The sequence below is a fragment of the Centroberyx gerrardi genome, chromosome 8 (genome assembly GCF_048128805.1).
Source record: "Centroberyx gerrardi isolate f3 chromosome 8, fCenGer3.hap1.cur.20231027, whole genome shotgun sequence".
Classification (NCBI taxonomy): Eukaryota; Metazoa; Chordata; class Actinopteri; order Beryciformes; family Berycidae; genus Centroberyx; species Centroberyx gerrardi.
Window position 1 is genome coordinate 8,142,085 of NC_136004.1, and position 13,145 is coordinate 8,155,229.

The following is a 13,145-nucleotide window of genomic DNA, read 5'->3' on the forward strand; positions in this document are numbered from 1 at the left end:
TTTTTCCCCAAGACTATTAAAGTGTAATTTCTTGCTCTTGCACATCACTGATTCCCCCGTCTTGTTCCAGGGGCGACGTGGACGTGTCGGCGGTGTGCCAGTACCAGATTGGCGACGTGAAGAAGGTGTTTGAAGGCTCCTACAAGGAGTACAGGGAGGTGTCCCAGAGGTGGGGGCGCTACACCGGCGCCGTCCCCGTCCCACGGCCTGGATCGGTGAGACACTGGGAAAGCTAGGAAACACTGAATTTGGGGCATGAACATGGTCAAATTTAAAAATGTTGAATATTGGCACAAAATATGAGTCCATATCAATCCGAAAAATATCTGTATCAGGCTTGAAAACCCCATATTAGTGGAACTCTAATATAGAGACTTACAGTAAATCCATAGTATACTTTATAGTATTATCAGACGGCTCTAAGTTGCAGGGAAATAGGGTTTTTTCAAACGAATAAAAGCAAAATCATTACTGTTCTAAAAATATCAAGTTGTTTGTTTGCCCGCCTTTGTATCCATCATTGCATCACAGAAGGAGGGATCAAGGGGAGGAGAAGGGATGGAGGGATAATAAGGGAGGGAGGAAGAGATGCGATGGAGGCGGAAAGGAGAAAAAGCTGGCACGGCAAGAAAAGAAAAGGAGAGAACGAAATGATGCAAGACGAAAGGAGAGGAAGGAGAGGAAAGGGTACGGTGGCGGGCGGAGGAGCGTGGAGGAGGAGGAGGAGCGAGTGAGAGAGCGGTGAAAGAACGGCAGAAAAAGAGAGGAGGAGAACGGAGGGAGGGAGGGAAGGGAGGGGAGGGGAGTCATCTGAGCCAACAAGCCATGCCAGCCTGTCCCAGCTGCAGCTAACAAGTTTCCTCCTCTTCCTCTTTCTCTCTCTCCTTATTCCCTCCTTCTCTTCCTGCTTCTCCCTCCCGCTCTCTACCTTTCTCTCCCTCTCTCTCCCTCGTCCCTCCTTCCTCTCCTCCATTCCTTCCACTTTCTCTCTATCTTTCTCTATCTCTCACTCTCCCCCTTCCCTCCTTCCCCCACCCCTCATTCTCTTTCTTCCCTCCTCTCACCTCTCTTTCTCTTACTGACTCTGTCTCGCTCTTCCCTCCTTCCTTTCCTCCATTCCTTTCTTCTTTCCTCAACATCCCTCACTCCCTACCTCCCTCTTACTCCTCTCTCTCTCTCTCTCCCTCCCTGTCCTCCTTCCCACCCTCCCTCCCTCTCCCTCCCTCTCTCTCTCCCTCTCTCTCTCTCTCTCCACTCTCTCTCTATGCTGCAGTGTATAACCAACTCAGACAGGGAGAATGGTTATAACAGCTCTCTGCAGCTGCCTGACGCCACGCTCAACTTTGCCAAGAAGCACCCGTTGATGGAGGACAAGGCTCTGGCTCGCCCCCTGCTGCTCACCAAGGGCGTCAACTTCACCCGGCTGGCGGTGGACCGGGTCAACGCCCTGGACCAGCGGCCGTACAACATGCTCTTCATCGGCACAGGTACAGTTTACATGAGGGTTAACGGAAATGCAAATCGGTCAAATTTAACAAAACTGAATATCGGTGCAAAATATCGGCTATCGGCATGTTCAATCCAAAAATATCGGTATTGTTCGGACTTCAAAAACCCAAATTAGTCGAACCCTACTAATTTTTAATGCAAATACTTCCTGTATATGTGATATAAATTTACATTTTTTCCTTCATATACTCATATTTCCTCCCGTTATATATTGCATATATCTCGATATTTCCATTAATTTTCATACTGCATTAGTTTCATAACCTTTTTATATCTTCGTAACGTGTATTTTCCATTCATTTCTTTGTGTTATTATGCTCTACTGCTGTTAATTCGCACACCCTGCATACCTGCTGTAATTCATACCTTTAATACTTTTCATTCTTTCCACTTACTACTAGTTCAACTATTGCAACTCAGTCACATTTCATCTTATCTTACATTCAATACCATATTATGAGCTTAAATTCCTACATTACAACATTACAAGCGACTAATAGTAAGGAGGTCAAGGGTCAGAGGTCACAGCACCCAGACAGCAGACGCAACAAAATGTTCCCCTAGAATAATCATGCAGGATAGAGCAGTGTTAGATAAGTCAGGCAGCAAACAAACAAAAACAAGACTGCAGCATCTTCAGAGCAGAGGAAGAAGACGCAGGCGAGGGGGAGGTGTGTGTGTGTGTGTGTGCGTGTGTGTGTGTGTGGGTGGGGAGTGGGGAGTGTGTGGGGGGGGGGGGGGGTACTTAGTGTTTCTGGAAGAGATGAGCGTTTTCAGGCCGTGGCAGGAGATAAGGACAGGTACTGGCGTTGGGGCGGGGCGGGGCGGCACGGAACAACATGCCATCTGGACCGGCTTCAGCTGGGTTTCAATTAAGGACTTTATTTGCATGCTGGGATCCATCTTCATGCATCAAAGGAAATGTGTATGTATGCACAGCTTAATTAATCTCTGTAGTCAATAGCCATTGGGCCCATATGCACATGTTCTGTTTTGGCACGGATATAAAATCAGCCAGCCCTCCCAGAGCCTTAATCCTGAATAACACAAATCTGACAGTGGATTCCAGGGCATGTGAATTTGAATGCAGCCCATCTCATGAATGGAGAGAGACTGAGCTACTTACCATTCAGATCACTGCAGTGGCAGAGTGACTGTGGCAACTGACAGTGTGACAACAGCGGACTCAGGGCTTCTCTGCTTGCCAGCATCGCACACACACATGGACACACGTACAGCGACACACACTCGCACAGGGACGCGCACGCGCACACACATGCAGATACACGCGGATACACGCAAATTCCCTGAGCCAAGTGCAGTCATCCCCGCTTGTCGTGCTTCACAGCACAAACTCAACAGGGCCCTTGGCAGACACACACTCATAGTGCCAATTGGGCTGCGGGCTTGATTAGCTATTAGCTGCAGCAGAGCGACAGCTGATGTGAAGAGTGAAAGAGAGAGAGGGCGCTTGTCGAGAGCGTTTTTCAAAAAGCCAGGCTACAGGATTGAGGGATTAGCCGACACTGGTCCCTGACGCCGCGAGAGGCGAGTGTGATGATATGCCTGCTGCTTGCTATGCGTGTGTGTGCGTGTGTGCGTGTGTGTGTGTGTATTCCCTTCCTCCTAGCCTCCCGACGGCTACCGGGTTAGCCTTTCATATTATCCGTGACAGTCTCTTAGTCGTGAGGGCTAGCGAAGGGGGTAGAGAAAGCACATATCAGCACATAACACCACTGCATGGGCACACACATACACACACACACACACTCCCAAATCAAGGTCACCCCACCAGCTGTGCCTCAAACGCCTTTCATCACGGGGGATCTAACCTTGTTCACAATGCCCTACATGAAAGGAGCACAGGATCTAGCTCTTCCTCTTCCTCTTCCTCCTCCAGCATCAGTTCCCCATGCACCGCACTTAACCAGCTCGCCTGCAGGTCCTGACAGAGTCCTCACATGTCTTAGGTGATGCCACCTCATTTCAAGGCATTTAAAGGTCTTTGCATAGCATTTTAAGTCTTAAACTCAGCTTTAAAATGTTCCTCTGTGAGCTGGAGTCAGCCCGGTAATGCAAACCTCTATCCTGATAGATAGATAGATCCTGATAAGTTGTTTTTCCTTTTCACGCCTTTTTCTGTTGCACAAGTGGCGTGATATTTCAATCCATCTGGCATTAAAAAGGTCTTAAATATTCTGACATTTTACTTGATGAAACTTGCAGGCATACTGTTCCAGGCATCCATTTATTATCATTTAGTTATGTATCCAAAGTAAGCTGAGATTTTGTTTCTATGGAGATTAGTGCTTTTATGTATAGCGTTATCTATATTTAAGCAGTAAGCCATGAGAGGCTTTACAGTGGTTTTAGACCAGCTAAGAGGTATTGTTAGGCACGACGTGAAGCCAAGGCTTAATACTAAATGGCAGTAACACACCATTATAATAAAAAAAAGAACACAAATCTTTTTTAAGTCAAATGCTATTTTCCAACAAGCAACATTGAATAGTAGCTAATAATAGCTAACAATAGTTAAAAAAAAGTGGTTGCAAAGTAGCGGTATGAGTGATATTTGGCTAGAGCATGAACTGATATGCCATCAAAGTGTGTGTTTATATATTATAATATATCATTAATATTTAAATGAACTGCTATGTAGTCACAGGTGGGTATTAATATATTATAGCATTAATATTTAAATGAACTGTTATGCAGTCGCAGGTGTGTGTTAATATATTATTATTATATCATGAATATTTAAATGAACTGCTATGCAGTCACAGGTGTGTGTTAATATATTATAATAGCATATCATTAATATTTAAATGAACTGCTATGCAGTCCCAGGTGTGGGTTCATATATTATCACATCATATCATTAATATTTAAATGAACTGTTATGCTGTCAAGGTGTGTATTTATTAGGTATTTTGCAACGGCTTTGAACGCGGCTCAGCCAATCAGAGCTGAGAGCCGGAGCTATCCGTTTCAAAATGTATTTTTTATACACAGCATGGAAATTGCCCTCAGGGGATGAATACAGTCTGCTGCATTGCAGTGAACTGAATTGAAGTGAACTTGAATTGGAAGTTTTACTGAACAGAACACAAGTGGAGTGAACTGAAGCCTCCTTCCTCTCCCTGCTCTGTGTCCTGCAGCGGAGGGCTGGCTGCAGAGGGTGGTGATCCTGGGCTCCGAGGCCCACGTGATAGAGGAGATCCAGCTGTTTGAGACGGCCCAGCCGGTGGACAGCCTCACCATCTCCCACTCCAAGGTAAGGAAATGATGGTTTTTATTTTTAAGACACTACTTCCATTCATTTCTAAAGGGAGTCTAATGTTTTCATCAAGATAAAGAAGGAAGTCACCTCTGCACCAATTTCTTGTGTTGGCATTTCAGTCCATCAATCTCTCTCAGGACAAGTTTTGTATGTTAATGACATGCAAAATTTGTCTTTGGCCTGCCTTTGGCAGACAGGCCAAATTGATGCAGAGGTGATTGCATACACCATCACACCCCTTCCTCTCCTTCCTCTACTGGATGATTTGAATTTGGGCTTCAGACTGTTCCGAGTACCGTTCACTCGGAGTAAAACATAGCGATGCGCATATTATCTTCATGGATCTCTAGTGAGATCCCCATGGAGGAAAAAGTTCTTTGACAGTGGTGGAAATTGAACCCACCCCTGTAGCTTTAATCCAGCACTTTATACCGCCCGGCCACCCCATGTAGCACGGTGATGTAGATTATCATATCATATCCCTGGAAAGACACAGACAAGTTTTTGTGATCCCTTGAAGGTTGCTTGAGCGTTGCATCACTTGTTCATTGGTATTCAGCGATAACAGTGGGAATTTGTCTTCTGTTCTTCTGTTAATACCCTTTATTCCAGACACTTAGAATCACACGTCCATCGAGAATAGGCAGGCAGTCTGTGCGGTGCCACCGGTTCAGCAAACGTTTTTATCAACAGTGCCCTTTTCGAGATCAGGTGCAGCCTCATGAATCCAAAACCCCCTTTCACAATAACAGTAATTACAATCCTTCACCGCAGCGGGGAATTGAACCTCTGCCCCTGTTGTTTTCCCAATCTCTGTGCCCTGTCGGATGAGCCACTCTGCTGGCGATGGCCCCGTCCCCATGGCTCCGCTGGCATGTCTGCCTATCGATGCTGTTTTGACTGGGCGTCCCCAGCCCCAAAGCCCAATGCTTATCTCATTAATGCTGGCTTAGCCGGGGCCAGACATTTTATAACAGCTTTTGCGAAAAGAGCGCAATCCAGATTGGATTGGGAGGGGAGGAACCACAATGTTATTGTAATTGAGAGTGATTATCCCATTATCTCCTCTAACCCCTCACTGAGTCATTCTTTCTCTCTCTCTCTCTCTCTCTGTTTATCTTTCTTCTTGTTTTTCATCTCTCTCTGGTTTCTGTCTCTGGATGGATGCACGGCTGGGTCTGTTCTTTGTCCTCTTCCCCTCTCTCTTGCTCCCTCTCCCTCTCCCTCTATCTCTCTCTCTGTAGAAGTATTTGTACATTGGCTCTCGTTCGGAGGTTCTCCAGCTGCCCTTGGCCAACTGCAGCCGCTATCAGTCTCAGCCAGACTGTCTGCTGTCCCGGGACCCCTACTGCGCCTGGGACAGCGAGGGTCGGGCCTGCGTCCGCATCGACCTCCACCGCGGGTGAGCGTGGCACATATAAGCACCCATGCATTCACATCGTACACTAGATTTAGACCGATACGGGTTTTTGAAGGCCAATACTGATGTTTTTGAAGGCAAGCAGCTGATAGCCAATATTGTATTCACTGTCTTCAAATTTTCATGCCAAAAAACATACAAACACATAAAGATTTCAGTATTTCCCCCAGAATTGTATTCTTGTCCGGGTGGAAAAGCCTCTGACACAGCAGTTAGACCATCATAGGACACTAAAACTCTCCATTGAGACTCTTTTCTTTTAGGTGGGTTAGCAGCAGAGTGAGGCAGGTTTCACTGCAGGTTTTACAGACTCTTGAGTAAAATCCTTCCCACACCACACCGGAAAGATTTCTCTGCTCAGCCATCTGATATAAATATAATCATAAAAGCATATTGACTAGCTGCGGTCAGGGAGGAACCTCCATCATATCGGAGGTAGACAACATTGACTGGGCGATATCTGATTTTTAATAAAAGGCCAATACATCTGTCTAATTGTATACACATAGACATTTTTATTCATTGCTGATATTTGTATTTATCTTGTGTTTATCTTGTATATTTTTGTTTTGATAAGTGCTCTATAGATAAAATGTATGAGTATTATTACTATTACATATACACACAAACTGTGAATACACACACACACACACACACACACACACACACACACACACACACTCCTCTCCCTCTCCCTCTCTCTATCCACCTTCGTACTCAATGGGCCGGTGCAGTCCGTAGTACTTGCTGTGGAAATGTCCCTGCATTCCAGTGAGGAGAGACCATTATTAATCCTCAGCTCTGCGCTCTGCTCTGTTCCCCAAGGCCCACCTCCTCGCTGTCACAGGACCTCATGCTGGAGAGGTTCAGCCGGGGTAAAGCCAAGTTCGACAAGCCCGTCTCCATCCCCAGCCCCGGTGAGTACAGGGCCACGCCTCACTAGTGGCCCCTTGTGGGCTTTGAGTGTCGGTGCATGGGGCCGGTCAGCAGCAAGGAGTGGGAAACAGAATGAACTTGAAGTGGAATGAGTGAATAAATTTGGATTGAGCTGAATAAATTGAATTAAGTGGAGGAGAGTTGGGTCGGAGGAGAATGTGAATGAGAATTATTACGGTTGACACTTGCCCTCTCTCCTGTCTACTCTTTCCCTCCACCCTCTGCAGAGCACTCTCGTCTCCGTAACGTGACGGTGGTGGTGGGGTCGGACATGGTGCTGCCTTGCCAGCTGGTGTCCAACCTGGCCCAGCCCTGCTGGGTCCTCAACGACCGCGAGCTCCAGCTGGGCGACCCCGAGGCCGGCGGGCCGCGCTTCGACCGCACCCTCAAGGCCCTGGTGGTCCCCGAGGCGGGCCAGATGCAGGCGGGCCGCTACATCTGCTACTCCGAGGAGCAGGGCGTCAAGTTCCAGACGGAGCGCTACCAAGTGGCCGTAGTGGCCAGCGCTCCGGTCTTCATGGAGGCCCGCGCCCCGGACGGCAGCATGGGGCTGTTCTGGGTGCTGGTCATCACCCTGGGGGCGGCCTGTCTTCTGCTGCTGGTGGCAGCGCTCTACCTGCGGAGGAGGCTGAAGCTGGCTTTGGGCAAGGGGGCCGACATGAAGCCCCTGGAGAGCACCCTGGTCTACCCCATCACCCTGCCCAAGGAGCCGCCCACCTTCGTGCCCAGCAAGATGCCCAGCGACGAGGACCGCTTCTGGGAGACGGGCGCCAACTACTACTACTCGGACGGCTCGCTGAAGATCGTTCCCGGCCACGCCCTGGGGCCCAGCAGTGTGAGCAGCACGGCGTCGCCCAGCGCCATTCCTGGCCAGCCCATCCACTCCCCCAGCCGCCTCAGCCTCACCAATATCCGAGGCTCCGGTAGCAACGGCTACATCCGCCTCAACCTGAGCGCGGCAGGGGAGGAGAGGGCTAGCGGGGCTGGCGCTGGGGGCGGCGGGCTGGCGGGGCTGGGCGGGGGCGGGAACGACTACTCCAGCCCCTTCAAGGAGGAGCTGAGGCGCACGCTGCAGCAGAGGAGCGTGCTGCCCGACGCCAACCCCGAGGAGTCGTCCGTCTAGGCCCTCCTCCTCCTCCTCCTCCATTCCCCGAGTTGGAAAAACAAAACAACCAACCTACCTCCTTCCTTTCGAGGACGCCCGCTCTCTCTCTCTTTCGGCGACGCTCTCTCAATTCCCCATGCGCTCTCTCTCTCTGCCAATGCCTGTTTGGCTCACTCTGTGACTCTGTAGACATTTATAGCACATACAGCATGTTAAATACACGCACTCACACATCGTGTTCACCGACACACACTCCTGTAATTATTGTGTTCTGGGTTACCATGCAGTTATGGTTTCAACTTCTCTCTGCTTCCACTGTGCAATCGCCACTTGTGTAAATTATGTATTTAAAAAGGCATACTGAACGCAGAGGAGAACACCTCAAACATGGAAGTCAAACAAATGGCGTCACTTGTTTTCTGAAGGGCACATCTCTTTTATGTTGAGTGGACCAATTAAGGTTCTTGGCCTCTGCGCTGAAACCAATGACGAATGGCAAGTGCGACTGACTGGAAATATCAAACTGACTTGCTGTCCTTCTGTTCCTTTGAGACTTTTTGAGCTTACTGCACTTAAAACCGGAAGCGCGTCTTCCCCTTTTGTATTTGTGAGCCAAGAGTGTGAGAGAGGTATAAAAAGACTAATTAATTTCGAAGCAAGACGACAATCATGTCCCCGTCGCAGGACAGAAAGGAGAGGAGAGAGAGAGAGACAGAGAGAGAGAGAGAGAAAGTGAAATGAAAATGAAGTGAACTTGGAGTGAAAGACGCAAGGGGGGTTTGAATGAAGGACAATCTCTCAAGACTTTCTCTGCTCGATTTGTATTTTTTTTTTTCCCACGTCGTATTTACCCCCCCAGGAGAAAGTCCTCGACCCCTTCCGCTTTCATTTGTTGTGATGGTTGGTTTGAATTAAGACATTTCTAGTTGTTCTTTTTCTATGTCTTACGGACTACAGCAGTGTTCAAACGGTGATCAGTGGCTAACGGCTCCCCTCTGTGAATGAGAATGTGAGGGCAAGCACTTACATTCCTCACTTAGCCCTGCACACTAACCTTCAAACGCACCTTCACGTCCAATATATTACAAGTGCACTCCAAACCACATTTATTAGCGTCACAGTGCGTAATAGATATTTGTCTGTTTTGGTTCAGCCCATTTGGACATTTATTCCTCTCCATGGGGAAAAAAATGGTGATTTGCATTCAACTCTTAAGATGCAGGCCAATAACTGCACACTTAATTCCAAATTGAAGTTGACATGAAGGCATTAGGCACGGAGAATGTAGGTGAACCCTCACTGTTGCGACCGCTGTGGATGTCTCAATAAGTGCATTATATTTTTTTGTGTTTGGTGAGGGTGGTAGCTTGCACTGCCAAGAAGGAAACCCCCCCGCCCCGCCCTGCCCCACACTCACATCCCTCTGAATGCCAACCAATCCTGGACTACAATGTGTCTCTGACACACCCTTAAACCCCTTGAAACCCCCTCCCTCTTACCGACGCCCAGAGACTGACCTGGGGCTACTGTGGACAGATACAGAGGAACGGAAGAGCACTGTAAAACACACACACACACATACATTGCACATACACACACATATGCACACACATACACTGCCTGTGTTGATGGAGAAATGGCCAGACAGACAGACTGATTGCTGCCCTGTTGACAATGGCTCCAGGCGGGGAGCAGCCGTGAACCTGTCAGAGGTATTGTTCCACTTAATTACATTCACACAGACAGATTCAAACAAAGTCCTTGCCTTTAACGATTTCTATTTTAGCCTCTTGGCTTCCATGCTGAGACTAGTATTAAGAATAAATTGGTTTATTCCTTTGACTTAAAGGAAAAGTCTCTTTGGTCAACTTACCTGTCAAATGACACCAAAATCATCCATGTGTCCCCAGTGGCTCTGGTGCTCCATGCTAACACTTTAGCATACACTATGTTGAATGATAGCAGGCCACTAGCATTAGCAACAGTAGGAAGACTGACCTTCTAGGAATAAAAACTTGTAAATAGTTTTATAATATGGCCTGTACCTGTGTCATGAATTAAAAAAAATAATTATTTACTCAATGTAGCTGATGTAGCCAGGTTTATTTTTGGAACTACTTAAGGTGAGCAACCATGTATTCATCCGCTGCTCAGTGATTTTTAGCTGTACACAGTCTCCTGCCGCCACCACCTTCACTTCCTATGGAAACGGGGAAAGTAGGGCTAGTTTCTGTATCATATTTTATGGAAATTTTACCAATCTCCTACACACAACTAACAGACCTAGCCGTATATCATGTAAGATTACTCAGCATTTATCTTTAGAGCTGCAACAAGTTCTCATTTTCTCAGTTTTTAGATAATGCTAGTTGCCTACTATCCTGCTATACTGTATGCTAAAGTGTTAGCATGGAGCACCGGAGCCAATGATACACCAGGGACACACCTTATCTCCTGATTTATCTTCAGGATTTTCCTCTGCCAATGAAATAGCGCTAACGCTACACATGAAAGCGATGTTAAGTCATATTGTGCCTCACTTGTATCGTTCTGAACGCGGTTTGGCTCCCGAAGCAAACCGACACAGAACAAAGTTTGCCGCCACTAACCTCTCCTTCGTCCTCTTCCTGTGCTTTGTCCATCAGGGGTGGCTTTTGTTTTTTGGGACGTGTCTGTCGGGACCAGAGGAGCACAGCAGGAGGGAAGGGGAGGACGAAAATACCTTTTTTTTGCCCCACCATGTACAGACAGCTGAAGGAGATGTAGAATATTGAAATGATCCCAAGGTTGAAGAGGTACTTGGCCATCAGCACTCCCATACTAGTGTTGCATGATCCTCTGCAAGTGGACTGTACATCTTTGATATGATCATCCTTGTAGAAGTGCAGCATTTTTTGGACTTTCACAGACACTAATGTTCTCTTTGAAAAAAAAAACAACAACAAAAAAACAAAAGAAAATGTCTGATTTTACGGTTCAAAAGTTGTACAGGAATCCATGGCTGCATCTCGACATGTTTACTTTTGCCGTGCCTCTTCACCTTTCGGATAAGCCAAAGTAGACTGCAGTTGCTTTTTCTTTGAAACACTTAATTTAATTTTATTTGATTCCAGATCGATATTTAAGTCTCAGCAGTCCGTCCACTTTGCAACACTGAGCTGACGTCTGCAACTTCTCTGCATATTTTAACTTCGGCTTGATTTTTTTTTTCCCCCTCAAGAGCAAGAAGAAGAAAAAAAAAAAAAAGCTTGAGGCTGATGAACTTCCTGTTTGCTTCCTGTTTACATGTCAGTAGCGATCTGCCGGACCCGATCCCTGATTCCCTCGCTTTATGAAAGGCTGCATAATTTACCAAAACTTTGAACTTTACCGAATCAGGCAGCCTCCCGAAAACCAAATAAGTAGCCGCTGATTTAAAGCAGATCAGAGATAGAATGTGTCCACTTCCTAGTTTTATTTCTGCTTTAGTAGCCCTGAAAACTTCCCTGAAGCGGAAATCTAAAATGCATCAGCTCTTTACATTGGTACTTCATTATATCTTCAGATATTTTCTTTGTACAATTAGGCCTTTTCTATTAGTATTACATCTTACAAAAAAAAAAGAAAAACATTTTCAAAGGGATACAGGTTTCAAGCTTGGAAAAAAAAAATGCATGTGTGCTGTACTTTATGTGCATTTATTGTGCATCTGCTCAGTTCTTACATGTTTGTTTTGCCCGTAACAATTTCTCTCACACAAGGCTTTAAGTTCTGCTGTTTTTTTGCTGTTATGATTTGTATTATTCTATTATCATTTTATTTTTGCTCCATTTTTGCTTGTCGGTTATTGATCTTTTATGTTTGTTTTTAAAGTATGTTAAGTAACTTATTTCGCTTGTACAAACATGTTGATATTTATTATCATTGTACATATGTCCTTATTTTTTATATGTGTATATATACACAAATAAAAGTAGAGATATACTCGAATTGTGTGGGTTTGTTTCTTTGGACATATGGAAAGTGATGGTGTAGATGCACATTGGATAATCACTATCAATTGTTCTAGATTAGATGGCCTAAAGTATTTGTACCATCCATTGATGAGCATTATCCCACAAATTATGATATTAGAAATTAAAAGTGAAAGTACAGTTACTCCAATTCCAGTCCCAATATCATGCCCTTAGAAGCATAATTGAAAATATACACCTTAATATGAAAAAGGCCCATATAGAAACATCTTGATTCACAACAACCAACACAAGAACTATAGGAATCCTATAATATATGTTAGAAGGCTATTGTAAAACTATCAGTGCACAGTGATACCATAAAGTACAGTAAAGTGATTACTGTACTGGTATGAATATTATAGTGATTTTTTGTTACGGATATGGAATAGTGAGTTGCCAGCAGTCATTTCATCACAGTAGGCATCACAGTTTTTCAAACAGTAGATATCTCATTTTGCAGTGGAACTCATGTACACAGAGTTATTTCACCAGTTCTCTCCTAATGTCTGGAGCCGTTTCATTTCCCCCAGCCTGCACCGCACTGTCAGGCTTCCACCGACTTGCGTAGCCTTTGCCTGGTGTCGACAGAGGAAGCCACATGCTTCATGTGGTAGACAGTCCCAGCTGTGGAGAGAGGCTCAGAGCTGCATCTGATCTCAGTGTACTCAGCTGGGCCGCAGCCGCCGAAACCTCACTAGAGAAAGGAGGAGGAGGTGTGCGTTTGTGATGTTCGTGTGCGTGTACTTGCACATGCAGGTGTGTGTGTGTGTGTGTAAGAAAGAGAAAAAGCAGGGGGAAATAGGAAATGACGCCTTATCTTGGGATGTGTGTAATGTAACCAGGGATGTAGTGAGGGTAAACCCACCTAAACACAGTTGGCCCCACTTTTTAGGCTGA

The 13,145-nt window shown here is 46.1% G+C and overlaps 1 protein-coding gene across 2 annotated transcripts in view; it reads left to right on the plus strand.

Moving 5' to 3' along the window:
- Positions 1-8,271, plus strand: part of sema4c (sema domain, immunoglobulin domain (Ig), transmembrane domain (TM) and short cytoplasmic domain, (semaphorin) 4C) — a 70,034-nt gene extending 61,763 nt beyond the window's left edge. For both annotated transcript variants that reach the window (XM_078285419.1, XM_078285420.1), the window contains 6 exons: positions 71-215; positions 1,274-1,487; positions 4,671-4,786; positions 6,037-6,194; positions 7,038-7,129; positions 7,376-8,271. In XM_078285419.1, coding sequence (XP_078141545.1) covers positions 71-215; positions 1,274-1,487; positions 4,671-4,786; positions 6,037-6,194; positions 7,038-7,129; positions 7,376-8,271 — 1,621 coding nt within the window. The remainder of the gene's footprint in view (positions 1-70; positions 216-1,273; positions 1,488-4,670; positions 4,787-6,036; positions 6,195-7,037; positions 7,130-7,375) is intronic.
- The last annotated feature ends 4,874 nt before the right edge of the window (positions 8,272-13,145 follow it).